The sequence below is a fragment of the Capricornis sumatraensis genome, chromosome 8, assembly GCF_032405125.1.
Source record: "Capricornis sumatraensis isolate serow.1 chromosome 8, serow.2, whole genome shotgun sequence".
NCBI lineage: Eukaryota > Metazoa > Chordata > Mammalia > Artiodactyla > Bovidae > Capricornis > Capricornis sumatraensis.
In genome coordinates, this window is record NC_091076.1 from 76961325 (window position 1) to 76985593 (window position 24269).

The 24269-nt window shown below is 50.3% G+C and overlaps 2 protein-coding genes across 9 annotated transcripts; both read right to left on the bottom strand.

Moving 5' to 3' along the window:
• Positions 1 to 264: 264 nt before the first annotated feature.
• On the bottom strand, positions 265 to 1997 carry MED11 (mediator complex subunit 11). Of its 2 annotated transcripts, none has more exons than XM_068978554.1 (3): positions 1886 to 1997; positions 1593 to 1723; positions 265 to 751 (listed from the first exon to the last, which is right to left on the bottom strand). In XM_068978554.1, exons 1-3 carry the CDS (start codon positions 1968 to 1970, stop codon positions 614 to 616), a joined length of 354 nt encoding a protein of 117 aa, XP_068834655.1. In that variant the 5' UTR covers positions 1971 to 1997; the 3' UTR covers positions 265 to 613. The 2 variants fall into 2 exon arrangements, with proteins under 2 accessions (XP_068834655.1, XP_068834656.1); XM_068978555.1 differs by lacking the exon at positions 265 to 751 and adding an exon at positions 868 to 871 and having other exon boundaries at positions 1591 to 1723.
• A 13645-nt stretch (positions 1998 to 15642) lies between these two features.
• ARRB2 (arrestin beta 2) lies at positions 15643 to 24035 on the bottom strand. Of its 7 annotated transcripts, none has more exons than XM_068978513.1 (15): positions 23944 to 24035; positions 20844 to 20874; positions 20262 to 20322; positions 20106 to 20150; positions 19686 to 19882; positions 19360 to 19419; positions 18923 to 18990; positions 18677 to 18812; positions 18368 to 18452; positions 18005 to 18077; positions 17588 to 17725; positions 16778 to 16861; positions 16596 to 16675; positions 16430 to 16484; positions 15643 to 16148 (listed from the first exon to the last, which is right to left on the bottom strand). In XM_068978513.1, exons 1-15 carry the CDS (start codon positions 23964 to 23966, stop codon positions 16055 to 16057), a joined length of 1230 nt encoding a protein of 409 aa, XP_068834614.1. In that variant the 5' UTR covers positions 23967 to 24035; the 3' UTR covers positions 15643 to 16054. The 7 variants fall into 7 exon arrangements, with proteins under 7 accessions (XP_068834614.1, XP_068834613.1, XP_068834616.1 ...); XM_068978512.1 differs by having other exon boundaries at positions 16430 to 16517; XM_068978515.1 differs by lacking the exon at positions 20106 to 20150.
• Positions 24036 to 24269: the final 234 nt, after the last annotated feature.

The window sequence follows — 24269 nt, forward strand, 5'->3', positions numbered from 1 at the left end:
CCCAACCCCCACCAGCCTCCATGTCCCATGACCCGTATATTTTGCTCTTGTCACTTCACACCACACCAGTGTTCCTCCCTAGCTTCTACACTCTCCTGCTTCATGCCCTGAACCCACAGTAAAGGCCTGGGCTTTTCCACCCTCCCTCCTCAGCAGCTGCCATGCAGCCTGGTTTTACTTCCTCAACACCCTTACATCACCATATATGCCCCAATTAGAGTCTGAGCTCCTTGTTTTAGTGTTATTATTTTTATTAGCAAAACCCTTAGTTCTCATTTTGTCTTTTTCAGTGAACCAAAAATGTGTCTTCCTTGGTCCAAGTCTGCGGGAAGCCTAGGGCAGGGACATGAGGAAGCGGGTTGGGTGTCTAAGTCTCCACCTTCTGTCTGAGCTTGTCCGTACTCAGTGAAGTACATGGCAGGAGCAACCTGCTGGAGGAGCCAGGGCACAGCTATGCACAGGCTTGGTCTCTTTAGTGTCTTCCTTCCCACCTTCTGCACCCTTGTCCTCATGGACTCTGACCAGTACAGCAGGTACAGGGTAGCCCACACTCTCCAGATTCGGTTCTGGGGTATATGTGGAGCTCTCCCTCCAAGCTGTTCACCTGCTTGGCCTAGTTCTCCAGCATCTGCTCACAGGTTCGGGCCACCTCACTGAGCTTGAGGCGAGCATAGTCCACTCGCTTCAGGGCCATTTGACAGTCCTTCCTTGAAGAGTAGCTGGAGCCCTCGTGGGGCTGCCCTGTGGCCACCTATAGGACATTCAGATTGATCAGTGAAGCACCCCTTCCCTCACCCATCTCCCCAACAAGTCATCAGGTCTTTTGGCTCATTTCTTCCCTGAGTTTGAATTTGCTATGCCAGATGGTTAGCTGGATTACCTAGAGCACATCAATGAACTTCTATTAAACACCTCTGTAAAGTGGGGATGACTGTAACTACTTCCTAGAGTTGTTATGGGCTTCCCTGATGGCTCACATGGTAAAGAATCTGCTTGCAATGCAGGAGACCCGGGTTCAATCCCTGGGTCAGGAAGATCCCCTGGAGAATGGAATGGCTACCCATTCCAGTATTCTTGCCTGAGAAATTCCATGGACAGAGGAGCCTGGTGGGCTACAGTCCACAGGGTCACAGAGAGTCGGACACGGCTGAGAGACTAACAGTTTCACTTTTCAGAGTTGTTATAGGATTAGATAATGCAGGATGTCTAGCACACTGTACACGTTTAGTAAATGGTGCTTCCTGTTGTAATAACCTCAGAGCCCTTTCAGTCCTGTTCCTTTTCTCGTGAGGTAGCTGTCTGGAGCGCTGTACACTTGAGGTCAGGTCAAATGTCTACGGGCAAATCCTATAGCTTTCCTATTGTTTAGATGCCCTCTCCCAGGACTTTCCCACCCACTGGCTCATGTGATGCAACTCAGTGACACAGGAAACCTGTCCTGGATGGGAAGGATGCTGCCAGGATCGACGGGCTTGCTGGGTAGGGCTGGTTTTGCTTGGCTCCGGGGGTCCAAAGCTGTGCCCCGGACTCTTGAAGAATAAGGCTAAGGCAGAGAGCTGGGGTGGGAGCGTAGCACGTTCCACCACACACACCTGAGTGAGATAGCGAATCTGAGCCGACAGCTCTGCTTCCACGTGCTGCACCGACGCGGTGAAGGCCGCTGCCTGTCGGTCTAAGAGCCTCTCGTTGGTTTTTTCCTTGGACAGTTCCAAGATCACGGTACCTGCCGGAGCGGAGAGCGGGCGGGGCTATCCGAAGACCGCCTGTATAGCCCCGCCCCAGGGCCAGCCCCACCCACCCCTAAACCCAGTTAGGATCCCTTCCAACCCAACTTGGTCCGCGCATGTGCAAGCGGTCGCGCCCCTCTGGTCATCGTATCCCGAACCTGCATTCTGAAGAATGGCTCCAATTTCTCTTTCGATGTCTTCCAGGGCGCGTAGTCGCTCGTTCGCCAGGCTGTAGGTAGCCATCGTTACCCTCGGGTTTTCTTTTGCGAAATACTACGGAAAAACGCCCGGAAGTAACTGTCGGTTTGCGCCTGCGCAGAGGGCGCACCTTAGCCAACACCACAGTTCCCAGGATGCTCAGCGTGGTCTTTCCCTTCCGGTTTCACCGGGTGAACTACAACTCCCAGGGTCTCGTGCGCATGCCCGCTGCGAGACCCCACAGCGTGACCACCTGTGGTAAGACGGAGTGTCGAAAATTTCTCCAGTCTAAGGCCATTCAGACCTGTCCACCTTCACGACACTGTTGTGGTCTGTTTAATTTCTTCTACAAGAATTTCTTGAGCGTCTTCGGGGTGCGGGGTGATGATGGTAGGACCTTTGGGGTATTACAGACTGGACAGCCATGGACCCTCTGTCTGCCTATCCCACTCCGCCACCTATCGGGGCCCTGGGAAAACGACTTGGTGAGTGTGACATTATTCGCCGTAGCGCTTCCCTCTGACCGAGGGCTGCGCTAAAACACGGACTGTCAATATATTCTGAGGCGCTTGCTCCTGTCAGCCGTTTCCCTCTCTGATTGCTTATTATGTGGTTGCCTCTGGGGATACAAAGGTGAGTGAGGTGGACTCTCACGTGAGAGTGGATAGGTGCTTTATTAGGGATACGCCCAGGGTGTATCTCTAGGAATAGAGAAAGGATTCTAGGAGGAAATGTTGCTTGAACTGAATCTGGGGGTTAACCAGGTGACTGAGAGGTTGGAGTGGAAAAGGGAAGGGCACAGCAAACGCGTAGTGCTGTGGGGGGCTGACACATTGGAAGTCCAATAAGTTTGACTGGAGTGAACGCAGTGTGGTTGGTGGCTAGGTGTGACTGGGGAGACAGCAGTGGGGAGCCAGACCAGAAAATGGCTTGCAAGCTAAGGAATTTGAACTTTATTTTGAAGGCATTTGGGAACGGTTGAAAGGTTTTCAAGAAGTGGATTCTGACCAGCTATATCTTTCAGGAAAGATCAATCTTGACAGTTTATGGAAGGTTGAGAATGAAGCCAGTTTGCCCAGGGTTAGCAAGCGAGTGGAGGGTTTTAGTTAAATTTGAGGTATCTAGTATTTAACTTCACTCTTTTTCTAAATCCTAAGAAGATAACAATAAGGGGATTTAAGGAAGGGGTCAAGGAAAGGAGTTATTAATAATAGCAAAACTTTCAATAGAAACTGGAAAACAGAAGGTCATATGGTTAACTAAACCAGCAGTGAAGAAAGCTTAGAAGCAACTTAATTTACCCCTAAATCAATGGGATTACAGTACAGCTGGGCTGTCAGTCAGTTCAGTTGCTCAGTCCTGTCCAACTTTTCCACCCTATCGACTGCAGTGCGCCAGGCCTCTCTGTCCATCACCAACTCCCGGAGTTTACTCAAACTCATGTCTGTTTAGTCAGTGATGCCATCCAACCATCTCATCTTCTATCGTCCCCTTCTTCTGCCTTCAGTCTTTCCCAGTGTCAGGGTCTTTTCCAATGAGTCAGTTCTTCACATCAGGCGGCCAGAGTATTGGAGTTTCAGCTTCAGCATCAGTGCTTCCAATGAATATTCAGTACTGATTTCCTTTAGGATGGACTGGTTGGATCTCCTTGGTGTCCAAGGGACTCTCAAGAGTCTTCTCTGACACCACAGTTCAAAAGCATCAATTCTGTATTCAGCTTTCTTTATAGTCCAACTCTCACATCCATAGATGACTATTGGAAAAACCATAGCTTTGACTAGACAGACCTTCGTTGGCAAAGTAATGTCTCTGCTTTTTAATAAGCTATTAAGGCTGGTCATACTTTTTTTTCCCAAGGAGCAAGTGTCTTTTAATTTCATGGCTTCAGTCACCATCTGCAGTGATTTTGGAGCCCCAAAAAATAAAGTCTGCGACTGTATCCATTGTTTTCCCATCTATTTGCCATGGAGTGATGGGACCAGATGCCATTATCTTAGTTTTCTGAATGTTGAGTTTTAAGCCAACTTTTTCACTCTTCTCTTTCACTTTCATCAAGAGGCTCTTTAGTTCTTTTTTGCTTTCTGCCATCAGTGTGGTGTCATCTGCATATCTGCGGTTATTGATATTTCTCCCAGCAATCTTGATTCTAGCTTGGGCTTCATCCAGTCCAGCATTTCTCATGATGTACTCTGCATATAAGTTAAATAAACAGGGTGACAATATACAGCCTTGACTTACTGCTTTCCCAATTTGGAACCAGTCTGTTGTTCCATGACCAGTTGTAACTCATTTCTTGACCTGCATACAGATTTTTCAGGAGGCAGATAAGGTGGTCTGATATTCCCATCTCTTGAAGAATTTTTCACAGTTCGTTGTGATCCACAATAAACTTTGGCTTTGGCATAATCAGTAAAGCAGAAATAGATTTTTTTCTGGAACTGTCTTGCTTTTTGATGATCCAGTGGATGTTGGCAATTTGATCTCTGGTTCCTCTTGCCTTTTTAAAATCCAGCTTGAACATCTGGAAGTTCACGGTTCATGTATTGTTGAAGCCTGGCTTGGAGAATTTTGAACATTACTTTGCCAGCGTGTGAGATGAGTGCAATTGTTCGGTAGTCTGAGTATTCTTTGGCATTGCCTTTCTTTGGGATTGGAATGAAAACTGACCTTTTCCAGTCCTGTGGCCACTGCTGAGTTTTCCAAATTTGCTGGCATATTGAATGCAGCACTTTCACAGCATCATCTTTTAGGATTTGAAATAGCTCAACTGGAATTCCATCACCTTCACTAGCTTTGTTCATAGTGATTCTTCCTAAGGCCCACTTGACTTCACATTCTAGGATGTCTGGCTCTAGGTGAATGATGACACCATTGTGGTTATCTGGGTCATGAAGATCTTTTTTGTACAGTTCTTCTGTGCATTCTTGCCACCTCTTCTTAATATTGTCTGCTTCTGTTAGGTCCATACTGGTTCTGTCCTTTATTGTGCCCATCTTTGCATGAAATATCCCCTTGGGATCTCTGATTTTCTTGAAGACATCTCTAGTTTTTCCCATTCTATTGTCTTCCTCTATTTTTTTTTGCCTTGATCACTGAGGAAGGCTTTCTTATCTTTCCTTGCTGTTCTTTGGAACTCTGCATTCAAATGAGTATATCTTTCCTTTTCTCCTTTGCCTTTCTCCTCTCTCCTTGTCATAGCTGTTTGTAAGGCCTCCTTAGACAACCATTTTGCCTTTTTGCATTTGTTTTTCTTGGGGATGGTCTTGCTTCTTGCACAGTGTCACAAACCTCCATCCATAGTTCTTCAGGCAGTCTGTCTATTAGATCTAATCCCTTGAATCTATTCGTCACTTCCACTATATAGTTGTAAGGGATTTGATTTAGGTCATACCTGAATGGTCTACTGGTTTTCTGTACTTTCTTCAATTTAAGTCTGAATTTGTCAATAGGCGTTCATGATCTGAGCCATAGTCAGCTCCCAGTCTTGTTTTTGCTGAGTGTATAGAGTGTCTCCATCTTTGGCTGCAAAGAATATAATCAATCTGATTTTAGTATTGACCATCTGCTGATGTCCATGTGTAGAGTCTTCTCTTGTGATGTTGAAATAGAGTGTTTGCTATGACCAGTGTGTTTTCTTTGCAAAAGTCTGTTAGCCTTTGCCCTGCTTCATTCTGTACTCCAAGGCCAAATTTGCCCTTTACTCCAGGTCTCTCTTGACTTCCTACTTTTGCCTTCCAGTCCCCTGTAATGAAAAGACATCTTTTTTGGGTGTTAGTTCTAGAAGGTCTTGAACTGTTCAACTTCAGCTTCTTCAGCATTATCGGTCAGGGCATAGACTTGGATTACTGTGATATTGAATGGCTTGCTTTGGAAACGAAGAGAGATCATTCTGTTGTTTTTGAGATTGTGTCCAAGTACTGCATTTCGGACTTTTTTGTTGACTATGATGGCTACTCTATTTCTTCTAAGGGATTCTTGCCTACAGTAGTAGATATAATAGTCATCTGAGTTAAATTCACCCATTCCAGTCCATTTTAGCTGGAATGTAGGTAATACTAAAATTAGGAGGATTATTTGAACTAACAAGGCTGTATATTGTCACCCTGCTTATTTAACTTCTATGCAGAGTACATCATGAGAAGCGCTGGGCTGGAAGAAGCACAAGCTGGAATCAAGATTGCCGGGAGAAATATCAATAACCTCAGATATGCAGATGACACCACCCTTATGGCAGAAAGTGAAGAGGAACTAAAAAGCCTCTTGATGAAAGTGAAAGAGGAGAGTGAAAAAGTTGGCTTAAAGCTCAACATTCAGAAAATGAAGATCATGGCATCTGGTCCCATCACTTCATGGGAAATAGATGGGGAAACAGTGGAAACAGTGGCAGACTATTTTTCTGGGCTCCAAAATCACTGCAGATGGTGATTGCAGCCATGAAATTAAAAGATGCTTACTCCTTGAAAGAAAAGTTATGACCAACCTAGATAGCATATTCAAAAGCAGAGACATTACTTTGCCAACAAAGGTCCATCTAGTCAAGGCTATGGTTTTTCCAGTGGTCACGTATGGATGTGAGAGTTAGACTGTGAAGAAAGCTGAGCGCCGAAGAATTGATGCTTTTGAACTGTGGTGTTGGCGAAGACTCTTGAGAGTCCCTTGGACTGCAAGGAGATCCAACCAGTCCATTCTAAAGATCAATCCTGGGTGTTCTTTGGAAGGAATGATGCTAAAGCTGAAACTCCCAATACTTTGGCCACCTCATGCGAAGAGTTGACTCATTTGAAAAGACTGATGCTGTCAGGGATTGGGGGCAGGAGGAGAAGGAGACGACAGAGGATGAGATGGCTGGATGACATCACCAACTCAATGGACATGAGTTTGAGTGAACTCCGGGAGTTGGTGATGGACAGGGAGGCCTGGCGTGCTGCGATTCATGGGGTCGCAAAGAGTTGGACACGACTGAGCGACTGAACGACTGAATTGAACTGAACTGACCCCCCCATCTCCTTCTTTACTTAATGTGTCTCAGCAACTACTTACCCTCAACTCATCAGATTGCTGGAGATTTCTTTGTTAGTGATGGAAAACAGAGTCTTTCTCATGGAGGGTATTGAAGACAGAGATTGAGTGAAAGTTATTTACTGGGTGGTGGTTTCTAGAACTCTGGCAACTAGGCTTATACCTTCAAGGTCAGAGACTGGAAGACTCTTACCTGGGGAATTTGACTATTCAGAGAGAAGACCTAAGGGTATTGTCAGGGGTTCTTCAACAGAGCAGTTAGCTGGATCACCCACCAGTAAAACCCACAGTTGTAAGTCCCAACTGTATCCTCAGATCTTCTAGTCATCTTCTTAGTATGTCCCCCTGAAAGATGAGCAGACAGGGACTTCCCTGGTGGTCCAGTGGTGAAGAATCACCCTTCTGGTACTGAGGACGTGGGTTCAATTCCTGATCTGGAACTAAGAGCCCACGTGTCATGGGGCAACTAAGCCTGTGTGCTGCAACTCCTGAGCCCATGAGCTCTGTAGCTCCATGCTGCAATGAAATGCCCATGCACCATGATGAACTATCCCATATGCCCAACTCAGTAAGGCCTGATGCAGCCAGATAAATACTAAAACAAGAATATGCATTTTTAAAAAAGAAAGATGAAAGATCTAAAACAAAGGATTTCCAGATGTTTGCTGAAATTTTCTAACTTCAGGTTAGAGAGAGACCAAATATACTGGGGGGAAAAAAAAGCACCTTAGATAACAAAGAGTAAAACTTAAGGAAAAAAACATTGATCCTATTAGGTAAGAGATTGGGGCTTCCCATGTGGTGCTAGTGGTAAAGAATCTGCCTGCCAATTTGGGAGATTTAAGAAACTCAGGTTCCATCTCCTGGAGGAGGGCATGGCAACCAGTATTCTTGTCCTGGAGAAACCCATGGACAGACGAGCCTGTCAGGCTGCAGTCCATAGGGTCACAAAGAGTCGGACAGGACTGAAGCAACTTGCAACTTAGCACAGACACATTATAATAGAGGATTGAATGGAAGAAAACGCAGTTTAAAATAAAACCACAAGGGAAGGAATACATTGAGCAAAAGGGTTGAAGAGTAAGTGACAAAATTAGAGAATCAGTCCAGGGACTTAAATTCTGTAAGAGAACAAGGTAAAGGGGAGGAACAGACGTGTGTTTCCAGATGAAAAGCGCTCATTAAGTGACTAGCATCAAGGCACATCATAAAATGTCAGATCACTAGTCTCAGAAAAGGAGGTCTTGCAAAAGCTTCCAGAGAAAAAACAGATCAGCAATCAGAATGGCGCTGAGCCTCTGAATAGTAACAGTCTGCACCAGTGGAGTAGTGCCTTCAACATTTTAGGGGAAAGTGGTTTCCAGCCTGCAGTTCTCTACTGAAGCTGTGCTTTAAAGGGCAGGCTACAAATGCAGTGGTTCAACCAAACAGAACTTAATTTTTTCTCAGAAAACAGTTCATTGTGGGTAGTTCAGTATTTTCCACAAATCTGACAGAGACCAAGGCTAGCAGTGCAGCTCTGCCATCCTTTAGGCTCTTATGCTCAAAAGTATGGTCTTCATGGAACTTTCCTGGTGGTCTAGTAGCTAAGTAGTCCTTACTCCCAATTTAGGGGGCCAGGGTTTGATCCCTGGTCAGGGAACTAGATCCCACATGCCTCAACTAAGAGTTCACATGCCACAACTAAAGAGCCCACATGCTGCAACTAAGACACGGCATAGTCAAATAAATATATTAATTAAAAAATCTTTTTTCAGGCCATAGGATTGGCATTACCTAGATGCCTGTTAGAAAAGCAGACTCTCAGGCCCTGCTAAGACCCACTGCATCAGCATCTGTTTGAAGATCCCCAGATGCTCTGTGTGCACAGTGAACATTGAGAAGCACTGCTCTGGGGCATTGCTGTCTGCAGTGTCATAACTGGATTGCTGCCATCCATGGGTCGCAGCTGGCAGGAAGGCAGAAGAGAAAGTATGGAGGAGGCACACCTGTCTCTCTGGCTAGGGAGAGGCCCATGTAATTTTTACTCACATTCCTTCGAAGAAAACTCAGTCATGTGGTCTCACATCAGCTCCAGGGTTTGGAGAAATCCAGTCCTTACTTAGGTGGTTGACTATCAATATTTTTCTAGCACCATGGGAGAATAGATTAGATTTTGGGGGATATCTAGACTGTCACAACAGCTCAACTGTCAATAACAAAGACAGAATAAGGACATTTTGATATGTACAGGGTCTCAAGTTTGTCTCCCAAGTATGCTTCTCAGGAGGTGATTAGAGTTAGACCCAAGTTAGATGGCTCTTGGAGAGATTTTTTTTTCAAGGAGACAGAGATCACATCTGTTTTGTTTTGAATTAATTGAGAGGATACATAGATTCTTTTTGGAGAAGAATATAGTGCAGAATTAATGATAAATTCAGAGAATAAGCAACTTTTAAAAATGACAGTTGTTCAGGGGAAACAGTTGCACAAGTAGAGAAGGGTAATCAGAATATACCACATAGTGCAGCTCAAGGTAACATTTGTAATAAATCCTGAATGTTGACAAGAGTGCTCTTGAGAGAGTATCCCATGCTGGAGCAGCGGGGATGGTAAAAGGGACTCAGACTTCACCTTACATGGCAGGAAGCATGAAGAAGTAGCAAAATAAACTTGTTTGGAGATACAGAGTAAATACCAAAAGAAACATCTAGATGAGGTGAGAGTGGTTGCCTGTGAGAAGAAGGAAATTGTAGAGAGGGTAGGGGCTTACCTTTTATTGTGATAGGCCTCGTAGTTATATCTGACTCCTTCCACTGTGTGGGTATACACCTTTGAAAGTAAAAATTAAATCAACATGAAAAGTGAGAGAGGGATGTCCCATCTTCCCTTTCGATCCTTGCAGTTAGAGGAGCAAGGTCGTGAGGCAAGGAGCCGTAGGTTTGTAGCCGCCATTTCTTCCGCCTCCGGTCTCTGGATCTTTTGTAGAGCGTCCAACAGCGCTATGGTGGGACAGAGCAGCCGGAGGTTCACAACCTCTGTGGTTTGTCGGAGCCACTATGAGGAGGGTCCAGGGAAGAATATACCATTTTCAGTGGAAAACAAGTGGAGGTTACTAGCTGTGATGATTTTGTACTTTGGGTCTCGATTTGCTGCACCTTTCTTTATAGTAAGACACCAACTGCTTAAAAAGTAGTCCATGAGACAGATAGGAAGAGGAGCATAGTAAGAGGTGCAGTCTCTTAAAAGGATCAGTCCCTTGAACTCAGCATCCTAGATATGTTTGTAAATAAACTTATGGCATAAATCCTTAATGCCTCTTCTCTGAAATATGGAACATGATAATTGAACATGTGCTTACATTTTGTTTGGGTAATATTGCATTATTAGTTTCTTAATTAAATATGTATTTGATTTAAAAAAAAAAAGAAAAGTGAGAGAGGAAAAACTTGAGAAATACTTTACTGTGAAAGAGCCCCAAGTGTGGAGGAATGCTTTTTTCTTTGGTTTTCTTTCTTTCTCTCCCTTCTTTCCGTCCTTCCTTCTTCTCTCCCTTTCTTCCTTTAGTGGAAGAGACCTGTGCGGGTTTATTTACCATGGAGGAAGAATCAGTAGAGAGAGAGAGGCAGAGGTTGAAGAGCTGGGGCCGTTTTGCTGAATCAGTGTCTCAGAGGAGTTGGGAGGGGAGTGATCTGAGCACAGATGGAGGGATTAGCCTGGCCCGGGAAGAGGCATCTGGTGTAGGAGAAACAGTGTCCGTGCTTGTTGGTAGGAGATGGGATTCATTTATCCCTTAGAGTCTAATCTCTGTGAAGAGTGGGGGAGAAATCGCTCTGAACGTGAGAAAGGTTTGGAAAATTAGTGAGTAGGGTGGGAGAAGGAGAAAGGAGGTGACCAGGGACATGGAGGGGAGGGGGACTGGTAGTTATCAGGTATTGAGGGTCCCAGCTGAGGTTAGAAGCTATAAGTTTGTAGTGGCCCAGATCCATACCCATTGCTTAGCATGGTGTTGGCACCTAGGATGTGTTAAAAATATTTCTTGAGGGACTTGTGGTTCAGTCCCCGGTCCAGTGGTTAAGACTCTGGGCTTCCAGCACAGGGGGCTCTGGTGAGAAGAACTAAGATCCCACATGCCGCTCAGCATGGCCAAAAAAATGTGATGAATGAACAAGTAACTGGTTGTGCGATTTTTCTCTGGCAGTGCCTCAGCAACCCTGTGCTGGAGCGGAGAAGGGTGAGGTGTTGCTTAGGCAGAGCCAAGGGTGGGGTTTGAGAGTAGGTTTTGTGAAAGGAGGAACATTTGAAGCTGCTGAGATGGTGGTTGATATGATGATCTTGAGTTTCATCTGGAAAGAAAAGGAAGTGTTAAACTGTGAGAAAGCCAAAGGGGCAAGTTTTGTGACAAAAAACCAAGAAGCTATTTTAAAAAAATGATTGTACCTGACTACATATTACAATGTAAAATTCATGGGTTTTTAAACTGTAATGTGTAGTCAACAGTTTTGTTGTTGTTCTTTAGTTGGTAAAGTTGTGTCTGACTCCTTGCGACCCCAGGGACTGTAGCCCACCAGGCTCCTCTGTCCATGGGATTCTCCAGGCACGAATACTGGACCTGGTTGCCATTTCCTTCTCCAGGGGAGCTTCTTGACCCAGGGATCGAAAAGATGCTCACCCTTTTTTCTCTCCTTTAAAAAAAATTTTTTTTATAGGAGTGTAGTTGATTTATAATGTGTTAGTTTCAGGTGTACAGAAAAGTGATTCAATTATATATATATATATATATATACTTTAAATACATATATACTTTTTTGTATGTATACTTTTGGGGGGCTACTTCCTGCACCACAAGAGAAGTTCTTATATCCTTGTTGTTTAGTTGCTAAGTCATGTCTGACTTTTTTTGCAACCCCATGGAGTATAATGCTCCAGGCTCCTCTGTCCGTGGGATTTTCCAGGCAAGAGTGCTGGAGCAGGTTGCTGTTTCCTTCTCCAGGGGATCTTCCCAACCTAGGGATTGAACCTATATCTCCTGCATTGGCAGGTGGATTCTTTACCACTGTGTCACCTACGAAGCCTCTATATACTTGTTCAGATTCTTTGCCTTTATGTTAGGTTATTACAAAATACTGAATGTGTTCCTTGTGCTATACATTAGGTCCTTGTTGGTTATCTCTTTTATATATAGTATAGATGCTCACCCTCTTTGACCCAGCAACTCTACTTTTTCTTTTTGGTCGTGTTTTGCGGCTTGTGGGATCTTAGTTCCCCCACCAGGGATTGAAAGCGGACCCTTAGCAGTGAAAGCGCGAGGAGTCTTAACCACTGGACACCCAGGGAATTCCCCCACCAATTCTACTTTTAACAGTTTGTTCTACATATGCACTTTGCATGTGAAAAAAGACATATCTTCAAGGATAATTATTGTAATAGTGTTTGAATTAGTAAGAGTGGACATCCTTCATGTTCATTGATAGACAACTGAAAAGTAAATGACAAGGCAATGGAAGCCAGGCGACTCTTTAAAGCAATGAGGGAGATCTAGGGACTTCCATGGTGGCCCAATGGTTAATAATCTGTTTTCCAGTGTAGGGGGCGCAAGTTTGATCTCTGGTCAGGGAACTAAGATCTCACATACTACAGGGCAACTAAACCCCATGTATTGCAACTAAGAGCCCATGTGCCACAACTAAGGCTTGATGGCAACCAAACTATAAAGAAATGAGATAAAGAATGAGATAGGTGTATATGGGTTGCTAAAGGAATGTTCTTCTAGTTGCATGATTAAGGGAAAAAAGCCAGGTGTAGAAGAGTGCATAGTATGCTGTTCAGTTCAGTTCAGTCACTCAGTCATGTCCGACTCTTTGAGACCCCATGAACCGCAGCACGCCAGGCCTCCCTGTCCATCACCAACTCCCAGAATTCAACCAAACTCATGGCCATTGAGTCGGTGATGCCATCCAGCCATCTCATCCTCTGTCATCCCTTTCTCCTCCTGCCCTCAATCTTTCCCAGCATCAGGGTCTTTTCAAATGAGTCAGCTCTTCACATCAGGTGGCCAAAGTATTGGAGTCTCAGCTTCAACATCAGTCCTTCCAATGAACACCCAGGACTGATCTCCTTTAGGATGGACTGATTGGATCTCCTAGCAGTCCAAGGGACTCTCAAGAGTCTTCTCCAACACCACAATTCAAAAGCATCAATTCTTCTGTGCTCAGCTTTCTTTATAGTCCAACTCTCACATCCATACATGACCACTGGAAAAACCATAACCTTGACTAGATGGATCTTTGTTGGCAAAGTAATGTCTCTGCTTTTTAATATGCTGTCTAGGTTGGTCATAACTTTCCTTCCAAGGAGTAAGCATCTTTTAATTTCATGGCTGCAATCACCATCTGCAGTGATTTTGGAGCCCCCCAAAATAAAGTCAGCCGCTGTTTCCACTGTTTCCCCATCTATTTGCCATGAAGTGATGGGACCGGATGCCATGATCTTCGTTTTCTGAATGTTGAGCTTGAAGCCAACTTTTTCACTCTCCTCTTTCACTTTCATCAGAGGCTCTTTAGTTCTTCTTCACTTTCTGCCATAAGGGTGGTGTCATCTGCATATCTGAGGTTATTGATATTTCTCCCGGCAATCTTGATTCCAGCTTGTGCTTCCTCCAGCCCAGCGTTTCTCATGATGTACTCTGAATAGAAGTTAAATAAGCAGGGTGACAATATACAGCCTTGACATACTCCTTTTCCTATTTGGAGCCAGTCTGTTGTTCCATGTCCAGTTCTAACTGTTTGCTGTTATCTGTATTTAAAATAAGGGAGAAATATAGGTTATATGGGTATGACTGTGTCTGAAGAAATGTCTTTGGAAGAATAATCAAGGAACTGGTGATACTGGCTGCCTCTGGGAATGAGGAATGGGAGGCTGGGGGTCAAGGGCAGGAGGGAAGCTTCTCTTCCCTGTGGATTTTTTTTTTAACTATGTGCATGTTTCATTTTCTTAAAAGCATTAGAAATGTTTTTAAGCTAAAAGAAAAAAGGCCTTGTTTCTCAAACTGTGTTCTAATTCAAAATCCTGATTCATGGATTCTTCCTGGGACCAAATGAATCAGAATCGGGAAAGGTGGAAGCCTAGGACTCTGTGTCTTTATCGTGCACCCCAGAGGATTTGGATTCACCTGAAAAGCTGTGAGGTCCACAGGCCAAGAGCTCCGAGGTCAAGGAGCAGGTTTCTGGAGTCAGAGGGATGATGGCGGTTCCTCCATGTGAAGAAGACCAGGGTGTGCAAATAGACTGCTACTGTGGAGAGGTAAGCAAGGTCACTGGCATTCTGGGGGCACGAAAAGCCTGTGGGTAAATTATGATTTAATTAGGTTTCATGAGCCATGTGCATGCCTGTATGCTTTGTCGTTGTCTGACTCTGTGACTGACTGTGACCCCATGAGCTGCAGCCCGCAAGGCTCCTCTGTCCATGGAATTTTCCAGGCAAGAGTACTGGAATGGGTTGCCATTTCCTCCTCCAGGGGGATCATCCCAACCCAGGGATTGAACCCGCATCTCCTGCATTGGCAGGCGGATTCTTTACCACTGAGCCACTAAAGGCTGGTAGGAGGGGCCCCATTGCCTCACCGGCCTCATCTGGAACTGCTTTGCCCCCGGATGTCTCTGTCCCAGTCCCCTCTGGCCTCTTTCAGCCTCTGAAATGTGCTCTGTTCCCGCTGCCCTCACACATGGTGTTGCTGTTGCCTGGGATACTGGCTTCCTCCTCATCTTCCAGGGCTCTGTTCCAAGGTCACCACCACCTCCAGGGAGATCAGTCTCCAGCCCTCGCCTCAGTCAGAGCTCCCTAGCTGCTGTGTTTCTCCTTTGGAGCAGATACTGTAATGATTTCAAGTTTGTTTTGATCACTGCCATCCCTGTGCTATGCTTAGCACCTGATGGGGATTTAAATCAAGATGGTTCATGGCACGAATGAATGAGCCTTAAGAGAAAAAGGTTGGACTGCAGGAGTGGGAGTGGGTGGTGGGGGTGAGGGATGTCAGGAGTATCACTGCCTCCTTCCAGGCCAGCCAGGGCCTTGGGCCCAGCCTCTGGGAGTCCCCGACGAGCGTCAGAGGGACAGTGGTGGGCTGTAGCTTCTTGGGACTTGTCCACAGCAGCACGACTGCCTTTGGCTGCCTGAAGCCTCGGCTTCTGTGTGACAGTGTAAGTACCAGGCTCCACGGAGATGTCAGTCGTGTGGCTTCTGCCTGCAGCTGTGGCCCCGCCAAGCCCCAGGAACAGACAGTGGGAGCAGCCACACGGAGCAGTGGAAAGAGCTGTCACAACAGGTCACGCCGTGGTCGCGTATGTTAGCCCCAACAGGTACGGGGCTGCCCTGCCCACCTCCCACAAGCATCTAGTCTGCGGGAAAGTGAGTTGTTATTCCCTCTGTAAATGAGAGAGTTTGCTCTGTGGTTTTATCAAACTGCCTTTGAGTCGGGACTGACCAAATCAAGTTTCTGTGTTCACCTTGGGGCACAGGTACAGTTCAGCCATTCCATAAATGTTTATTGACAGCCTGTGGGCCAGGTGCCACGTGGGTGCAGAGAAGGGACTGAGTCTCACCCACAGCTGACAGTCACGGATGAGCACACGATGCGCTCCTTAAACGCTGCTCAGAAAACACACGCACTCCGGCCTATTAAAAGGTTTATTTTCTTCTTTATGCTCAGAAACAATGAAGTGGTCTTGCCCCCCAAAGGGTCTCATCCTGAAGGAATGGGAGGCAGAGAGAGTGACAGGAGGGGGTGTAGGTGTGAGGTTGAATGTGGGAGTGCTTTCCCCCTCTTTTCCTATTATCACTCCTCTTCGGCTCCCCCTCCAAAAAATTGAGGTGTGAACACAGCTTGCCACCCACTGGGGGATTGGGGAAGCACAGCTGAAGTCAAAAAATTAATGCCCATGTTCCACAAGAGCTGGGTCCAGTGCGTATCCCGTGGGGGTGGGGGAGTGGGGGAGGCGTTGGTCGAGGAAGCCGCTGGGTGGAGGGGAAGGGAAGAGGGACTGGGATCCCCCTCAGTGACAGTGGGGGTCTTGGTCCTGCCTCCACCTGCCCCCCCGCCCCTGCCATCCACTCCCTTCTTCCAGCCTCCCTTCCTAGCAGAACTGGTCATCGTAGTCCTCGTCCTTCAGCCCCTTGAGCCGCAGGCGGGCAAAGTCCTCAAACACAATGTCGTCGTCTGTGGCATAGCTTGGTGGTAGAGAGGAGGGGGTGAGGTGGGGGCCCCAGGCCTCCTCCACCTCCCAGTCCCCTCCCCTCCCAGAGACAGAGGCGCCGGCCAGAGCAGCCTTGGGACTGGAGATGTTTGCAGAAGGGACAGAGAAAGGGTGGTAGTTGGCAGCTCATTAGCCTAAGTCCTCTCAACTGGATGCTTCAACCATCCCGCCTCCCAAAGGGAAAAATAGGGTAGATCTGAATGTTACAGGAATCTGTCCAGAGAGTCAAAGCTTGAAGGGGTGGGGCACTCTTACTTGGTATCGAATTCAATGAGGTTGGTGTCCACAGGGGCATCTGTTTCAGGAGCAGCTGAGGGGAGGAGAGCCGGGGGGTGGGTGGGTACTAAAAGGACCAGCTTTCCTCTCTGCTGGCCTTGCTTCAGACCCTCCCTTTGTGGGCTTGGGTGGGTGGCAGGCTCACCTGACTGGGGCCTGGGAAGGGCGATGTGATCATGGGGCTTGGGGTGCATGAGAACAAAAGGCAGCTCCACTGAGACGTCCCTGGGATTGGGGGAGAGGTGGCAAGGAGAGATGATAGTGCAGAGCCAGAGGAAACCCCTGCGCCCCACCCCACCCCCAGGCTCCCCCCAGCCCAGCACTCACCCGCCTCGAGATACCACCAGCTTCACCTTGACCCTGTAGGACACCAGGATCCCCAGCACCTCCTTGTTGGCACCCTCCTTCACGCTGCAATTGGGGGAAGGGGTTGGACCAGAGCCCACTGCTCTGCCCACTGCCCACCCCGGGGCCCTCATGAGGAGGCAGGACTACAGATACCAGCATGCTCATGTCACGTAAAGTACCCTGTTGTGGTCCTTCTCATCGCTCTCTCAGTAAAAGCCCAAGTCCTTACAGCCCAGCCACCCTGCACTGTCTTGCTCTCCATCAGCCCTCTGACCCCACTTCCAGCTCCCAGGCTGGCCTCCAAGGCTTGCTGTGTGTGGTCGTGTACAGAGGGGTGGGGAGGGGTGAAATCCAGCCCCTACTTTATGAAGCTGTTGCCCCTAGAGGGCCTGCCTCAGACACCCGGGTGGTCCACCTCAGGGTCTTTGTGCCTGTGGTACCCTCTGCCTGGAGCGCTCCTGCCCTGCACATCCACATTACATACTCCCTTGGCGTCTTCACCCAGAATCCACCTCTGGATCAGGCCTCCCCATCCCTCCTACCACCCTCCCCTTTATATCTGCCATGTCGGCCTTGCTTTTTCTCCTTAACACCTGTCACTAAACACACTACACATTCTGTCCTGTATCTGATTTGTCTGGCCTCCCTCTGAGAACGGGAGAGGTGTTTAGGATCTGTTCAGTAATAGAGCCCTGGCCCCGGGGACAGAACCTGGCACATAGCCGCACAGAATGGGTGTCTAGTTTCCTGCGCTGCAGCCAGCCCCCCGCCCCACCGACTCCCCCTCACATGGTGCTGGACGCCAGGTTGGTGTCCTCGTGCTTGAGCTTCCCATCCAGGGCGAGGCCACGCTTCTCCCGGTTGTTGCTGAGCAGGGGGGTTATGGTGTACACCTTACAGAACGTGGAACTGGGTGACACCTGGTCACTGCGGGGTGGGGACAAGAGAGGGAGACTCTGAGGGGGCAGGCGGGGCAAGGGGGCAGCTCCCACCCCCAGCGGCTTCTCCTGCATCACCAGCCCCTCCTCTCTGTGGGCACGGGTCACAAGGAGTAGGTTTTGGCTCAAGCTGCTCAAGAAAACGGGCAGCTCAGAGCCACCCTCAGACTGGAGGGAATGCCCTTGTAAGTTGAGACAGTTTGAGAAGAACCACCCACGTCCCCATGTTCTCAGGGCCCACCCTTCCCAGGGCTGTTCTGCTACTCACTCTTGTTCGACCTGAGCCACGGGACACTTGTACTGGGCAGTGCTGAAGAGGCAGATGTCGGCGTACTGTCTCACTGTGGGGGGAAGGGGCCGGGTGCCAAGCCGGGGCATGGGGTACAGACAACCCCCTACTTAGCTCCAGACCCAGGCCCCAGGCCATCACTGCCCCGGCCCCTCTGAGGACCCTCACTGCCCCTCCATCACATCCCGGGACAGACGGCCTGAGGTCTTTGAGCCCTGTGGGTCTCCCAAACTGGGCTCTGTCCTGGGGCTGAGCTGATGCTTGAGGCCACGTTGGCAGAAACTGCCCACCCCACCGCCTCCCCGACCACCGTAAGGCCCCCTTCCAACCCCCACCTCCTACCAGAGACTTTGATCTTCTTGACAGTCTTGGTGGAGTTATTGGTGACGTGGACATTGACATTGAGGGGCTCCCCATGGTAGTACAGCTTTTGAGGGGAGGGGGTCAGGTTAATTGGGTGTTTTCACTGGTCCTGTTATTAGCATGCCCCCCTCCTCACCCCGGCCACACACACACAGGGTTGGGCCTCCTCCCAGCCTGTACCCACGCCCACCCTCAGCTAAGGTGGCCTCCTTTGAAAACATCATCCTGCCCTGTGGTTCCAGCCCTCTCCCCAGGGCTTGCACTGCAGCACGTGCATCGCCACCCCACCTCCTTGTCCAGCGAAGCCTCAAGGTGCAGGGACCGGTCAGACATGAGGAAGTGGCGTGTGGTTTCGGCTGAAGGCTGGGGGCCGGGTTTCTCTGGGGCAAACTGCACCTTTCGGATCACCAGACGCACAGAGTTCCTGGGGGCAGGGGGTGAGCGGTGAGAGGGTCAGTCTTCAGAGGGTCAGACACTGGTTCCCACCTTCCACAGGGGTCCGGGTCAGGCCCAAGGGGAGGTTGCTTCCCTCACCGTTTGTGGCTTTTCTCTTCTAGTGATTTGGCGCAGAAGGCTCGAATCTCAAAGTCTACCCCGCAGGCCTCAAGGGGGTAGAAAAGGTCACATCTTACACAAGGTCCCTGCCACCACTCCCTTCCTTCCTGCTTCCCTGGCCTTGGGCAAGGACTCTTGGTCTGAGGAGCCTAGGGCCTGGGTCTCCTGCCTCTGCCTCCCTGAGGCCTGGCTCCTGCCTGGGCTCGGTCTTGGCTGTGGAAGGTGAGCCCTTCTACCCTTATGAGCAGGTCAAGAGCAGGAGGCAGTATTGCACGGGGACAGGGGACAGCACCCATTCCATAGGGCCACCACCACGGGGCATATTTCCCTGCCCTGAGTCCCACCCTGATGTCTCCTCAGCACCCCAGCCCGCCTCAGGTGTGCCCCTGGCTCCTGCCGGACTCTTCCTCCCGTACCTTCCCCGTGTCCTCTGGGCCTGGCTGCAGGGTGACGGAGCAGGGCAGGTTCTGGGGGATCTGTGGCAGAGGAAAAGAGTTCAGTTCTTCCAGAAAGTCCCCAGATCTTCCCCTCAACTTAAGAGGCTGGAGGACTCCTGGGGATGAGAAAGGAAAACAGAGGGGGCCCCAGGGAGGAGGCAGAGAGGCTAGGAGTGCAGGGTGACCCTGAAGGGATCTGGGGGTCCCACAGTGTTACTCCCAGACCTTCTTGTAACAGGTGCCTCACCCCTGCCCCCAACACAGTCCCGGACCCCTTGCTCTGCAGAGGGTGGGGGCATCCTCACTGTGAAAAAAAAGGGGTGGGCATGCTGGCCCAGCTTCCTCAGCAGCCGCTCCTGCAGGCGGGTGGGGGGCCGGGGTGGGTTTGGCGTTGGGGGGAAGGCCTGGTAGTTGGCGATGAACAGGTCTTTGCGGAAGGACAAGCCCAGCACGTCCAGGTCTTCGCGGCCATAGCGAAAGGCGCAGGTGAGGGTCACAAACACTAGCAAGGGAGGGCAAAGCGGGGTGGTCAGGAGCCCCCCTCCCAAAGTCCCCCCAGTTTGTAGCAGCAGCTGCTCCTTTCTCAGCAGCAAAACACCAGCCTGAATCTCACCCCGCTCCTGGCTTTTGCCTCAGCTCCCCACCTGTCTCCTTGGGGCCCATCTCAGTGCCAACCCCACCTTCCTGACTCCCTTCCCTCAGGCCCTTGGCCTCAGGGCCGGTACCTTTGCGGTCCTTCAAGTAGTCCGGGTCCACTAGCACCACGCCATCTGGGGAAGGGGACACAGGAGTGCAGTTCCTGTCAGGGCCTCCTCCATTCCTGGGCCCAGGAACTGCCTCCCATCTCGGGGAACATGATGCTCCCTTCTGGGCACTCTTACCTACAGGATCCACTTTGTCCAGGTGGTCCACAAAGTCCCGCTTGCCCAGGTACACCGTGAGCTGAGGACGCAGAAGGGTCACAGGAAGACTGGGTAGGGGGCTGGCAGGGCTTCAGAGCCCTCAAAAGTGGCTGACCTGCCCCTGGGCCTCCCAGGCTAGGGGTCTCTGAAGAAGTGTCTCTGGGTTTTTATAGGGTTGCAAGAGGAGAGTGGTGGGCTTTCCCCTGACTAGCTGAACTTGAGGCTTTTAAACTGCTCCCTAATACAGGTTCCAGGTGGGTGGGTGTGTTTGTGTGTCCAGGAGAACCTGGCCCTAGGCAGGCGGTTAGAGAGCCTTACCAGATGCCTCCAGGCCTGGGCTTCTGGCCCCTCCCCCTGAGTCTCACTTAGGACCCCAGCCTGTCCCCACCCAGCCCTGTGGCTGGCTTAGGCCTTTGCGGCCAGGGGCTTCAGGAGGGAAGGAAGTCGGCTCTTAGCTGTCACAGGAAGTGGGGAGCTTGGGGTTGGGGATCGTCTAGGGGCAGGCCCGGCCTTGTGAGGGCCCAGGGAGGGTCGGGAGGGGAAGCGCTGTGGGAGACTCACCTTGCAGTTAGGACTCGACTTCTTGAAGACCCTAACAAAACAGAAAGGGAAACCCACTGCCTGCCTCAGACTCAGCAGGGACCCCGGTGCCAGGACCTCGTCCCTCCCTTGCCCGAGAAGGCAGAGCTCACCCGAGATTCCCACCTGTAGGCTTTGGGGCTTTACCCAGCCCTACCCCGTCCCACTTCTCCCCAGAAGGACAGGTAACCACAAGTCCTTAATACTCCCAGCATGGCAGCCCCCTTGCTCCACCCTCAGTAGTTTCCCTTCTCCCCTGGTAATGGCCTCCGGTTGCCAGAGGAACTGCTCAGGCTCTTCCCAGAGGATCTCCTCCAGGGGGACCTGAATGGGCAGGTTGCAGGTTGTCTGTATAAGACCTCTCCCTCTTTCCATCTCTGGTCTCCACCTCCCACAAGAGCTGGAATACTGGAAAGAGCAGTGGCTCTAAATTGGTTTCTATTATGGGAGGTTTCTAAGTGTGACCCTACTCTCCATTAACCTCCAACTGTCCCTGTCTCTGATCTCAGCAGCTTAAAATGTTATTTGTCTTTCAAGGCCCAGCTCAGATGTCACCTCCTTTAGAAAGTAGATCCAGCCCCACTCTAGTCACTCCCTCTTTTGGGGTTTCTGTCACACCTTGTTTATGCTTTACCTGTAGTGTGATAGGGCTTCCCAAGTGGTGCTAGTGGTCAAGAACCCGCCTGCCAATGCAGGAGATGTAAGAGACAAGGGTTCGATCCCTGGGCCGGGAAGATCCCCTGGAGGAGGGCATGGCAACCCATTCCAGTATTCTTACTTGGAGAATCCCATGGACAGAGGAGCCAGGTGGGCTGCAGTCCATGGGGTCACAAAGAACTGGACTTAGCACACATGTAGTGTGATAATGTGCAGTTAGCTGTGTATCATCTATTTCACTAGACTGTGAGCAACAGAGGCCTTACTGATTCAGGCATCCCCAGCATAGTTGCAGCCATAAGCCAGACGCCGTGATGCTTCCTAACATTTATTGGGTGAATGGTTCATGCCCTGTAGTGTGCCAAGTGTTTCAGGTGTGTGATTGCATTTAATGCTCTCAGCAACCCAGTGATGGAGGTCCTAATATTCCTATTTTACAGGTGAGGAAACTGAAGCCCAGGAGAGGTCAAGTATTTTGCCTGAGGTCACGGAGAGTGTAAATGGTGGAATTCGGGTACAGAGGTACTCTGGCTCTTCATCACTAAATGACTGTACTATCCTGCCTCTGTTCTTGGCATTATGTTTGTTGGAGTGAAGGAGATTCCGCTTTCTGGTTGCTGAAATGGTCTAAGCCTGGACTCCACCCACTGCTGGGAGGATAGGGAGATGTCTGGCAACCCCTGTGCCCTGGGCACTTGTGGGCCTGTTCTTTGCTGCCCCACCTTATTCCTACCAATCCACTCTGCCTCAGCAGTGATACTCGGGAAGGGTCCCCAGGTAGTAGAAACTGAAATCCTGCCACCTGGCCCATCCACTGTAACAAAGTCACATGCCCCTTCTTCCCAGAAGGCCAAGCTATCCAAAGACCATAAGGCATAGGGTACAGAGGCCCCCAGGTACCCCCATCGAGGAAAGGAGGGCAGACACTGGTATGGTGGGAACTAGGATAAGCACCCTATCTCTTGTCCCCACCTGGGGGCTGACTGCTGTGGCAGCCTTCAGCTCTCCCTCCCCTTTGCTTCTGGTTTTCCTCTCTGTCCCAGTGTTTCTTCCTATTAGGAGTCCTTGGCAGAGGGTTGGGACAGCCACAGTCTGTTGGACAACTGGAGTGTGGTTCTGGAGTAATTGCCCTGAAGCAGCTGCAGGGCACCTGCCCTTTGGATCCTAACCCAGCCAACCTCCTGCCTGCTAGGGAGGAGCAAGCATGTGTATAGTGAGGCTGGCCAAGAAGGCGGAGTTGTGGGGTGACCTGAGAGGTGCCGAGTGGGTGGGGGGGGCAGCAGAAGCAGATGCCCCTTCACACTTCCTGCTATTCTCTCCATTTCCTGTGGCCCAGAATTTGATGGAGGTGGGAGGAATTGTGCCAAGTCAGCAGTCCCTGTGTGGTCCATCTGTCCCCCTCCCTGAACCACATAACGGAAATCTGGGGCCTCCCTCAAGTCAGCGACTTCCCCTTTTGCTGTGTTTAACCCCTAATCCAGGACACCAGTCCTCCTGATCACCTCTCCAGTATCAATCGACTGGGTGTTCGGGAACCTGTGATTTCCTATTCTATGGGTGGGGAGCTGTGGGGCTGGTAAAATGTTTTGCAGAACAAGTGACAGCTCAGAACCAGGCCCCCATTCCTGATCCTCTCTGGAGAGAAGCAAATAGCCCCCATCTTTTCCCTCTTTTGCTCCTGCTCCCCAGAGACTCAGGCATTCACCCCCGGAGGTGTTGGGTCACAACAGGAAGTGGATTTTGCTAGAGACCAAAAAAGAGAACTCGGGGTGTCAGTGGAAGGAAGGAGCCTCGATTGCACAGAAAACATCCGGGGAGTGGATGGCGTGCCCTGGGCAGATACAGCCTCCCCTCATTCACGGGAAGAGGGATAAGGCCCAGAATTGGGGAGGGTCGCCAAGCACTCTTTGCTCCCCCAAAACGAAGCTGTTGCTCCTAGCAACCCGGGGGAAAGCAGAAGTTTGGAAGCAGAGCCACCCGGCCCTTGGGGCCGGTGGGGGCAGCCTGACTGCCTGTGGGGTACTGGATAGGAGGCTTTCAAGTGGCTGGGCACGAGTCTTCGGGGGATCCCGCCCCTGGCATCTAGTCTGCCCACACCCGTCCCCTCCGGGCCGGCCACCTGCTCCTTCCTCCGCCCCTGCAACGCAGGCTGCACCGGAGAACCCAGTCGTCCGGCCCCCTACATCTCTGCGAGAAGCCCGATGCAGGTTTCTTGATCTTCAGCCCTCGCTTTCTGCAGGGACTGTGGCATGCCTTCCCCTCAATTATCCTCGAGGACCTAGGCGTGCGGCCCCGGATGGCTGTCCCCTAGGGACCCAGGCGTCCGGCCCCCGAATTTTCTCCCTGGTGTTCCTGTCTGAGGACCGTCCCGGCACCCGCCCGGTGCCGCCGTCCACGTCCCGCCGAATGGCCCCACCTCTCTTACCTGGTCCCGGGTTTCTCCCCCATGGTGCGCGCGCCCGCCGCCCGCCCGGTTCGCGGATAGCTCACAGCCTCCTAGCCCGCTGCCAGGTCCCTGCTCCTCCCCGCGCCACTGCGCACGCGCGCCCCCGCGCTCCCTCCACTGCCCCCGCCTCTCCTTCCCCCCTCCCAACTTGGATCTGGAGAACGGAGTCCAGATGCGTCAGCCCGGATCGCGCGCGCCACGGCACTGCCCTCCCTCTCCTTACAGGCACGCGCGGTGATTGGCTCCGCCCGCCCCCCTCCGCCCTCCACCCCGACCCCTGCCGAGGGATCCCTCCCCGCGCGCGG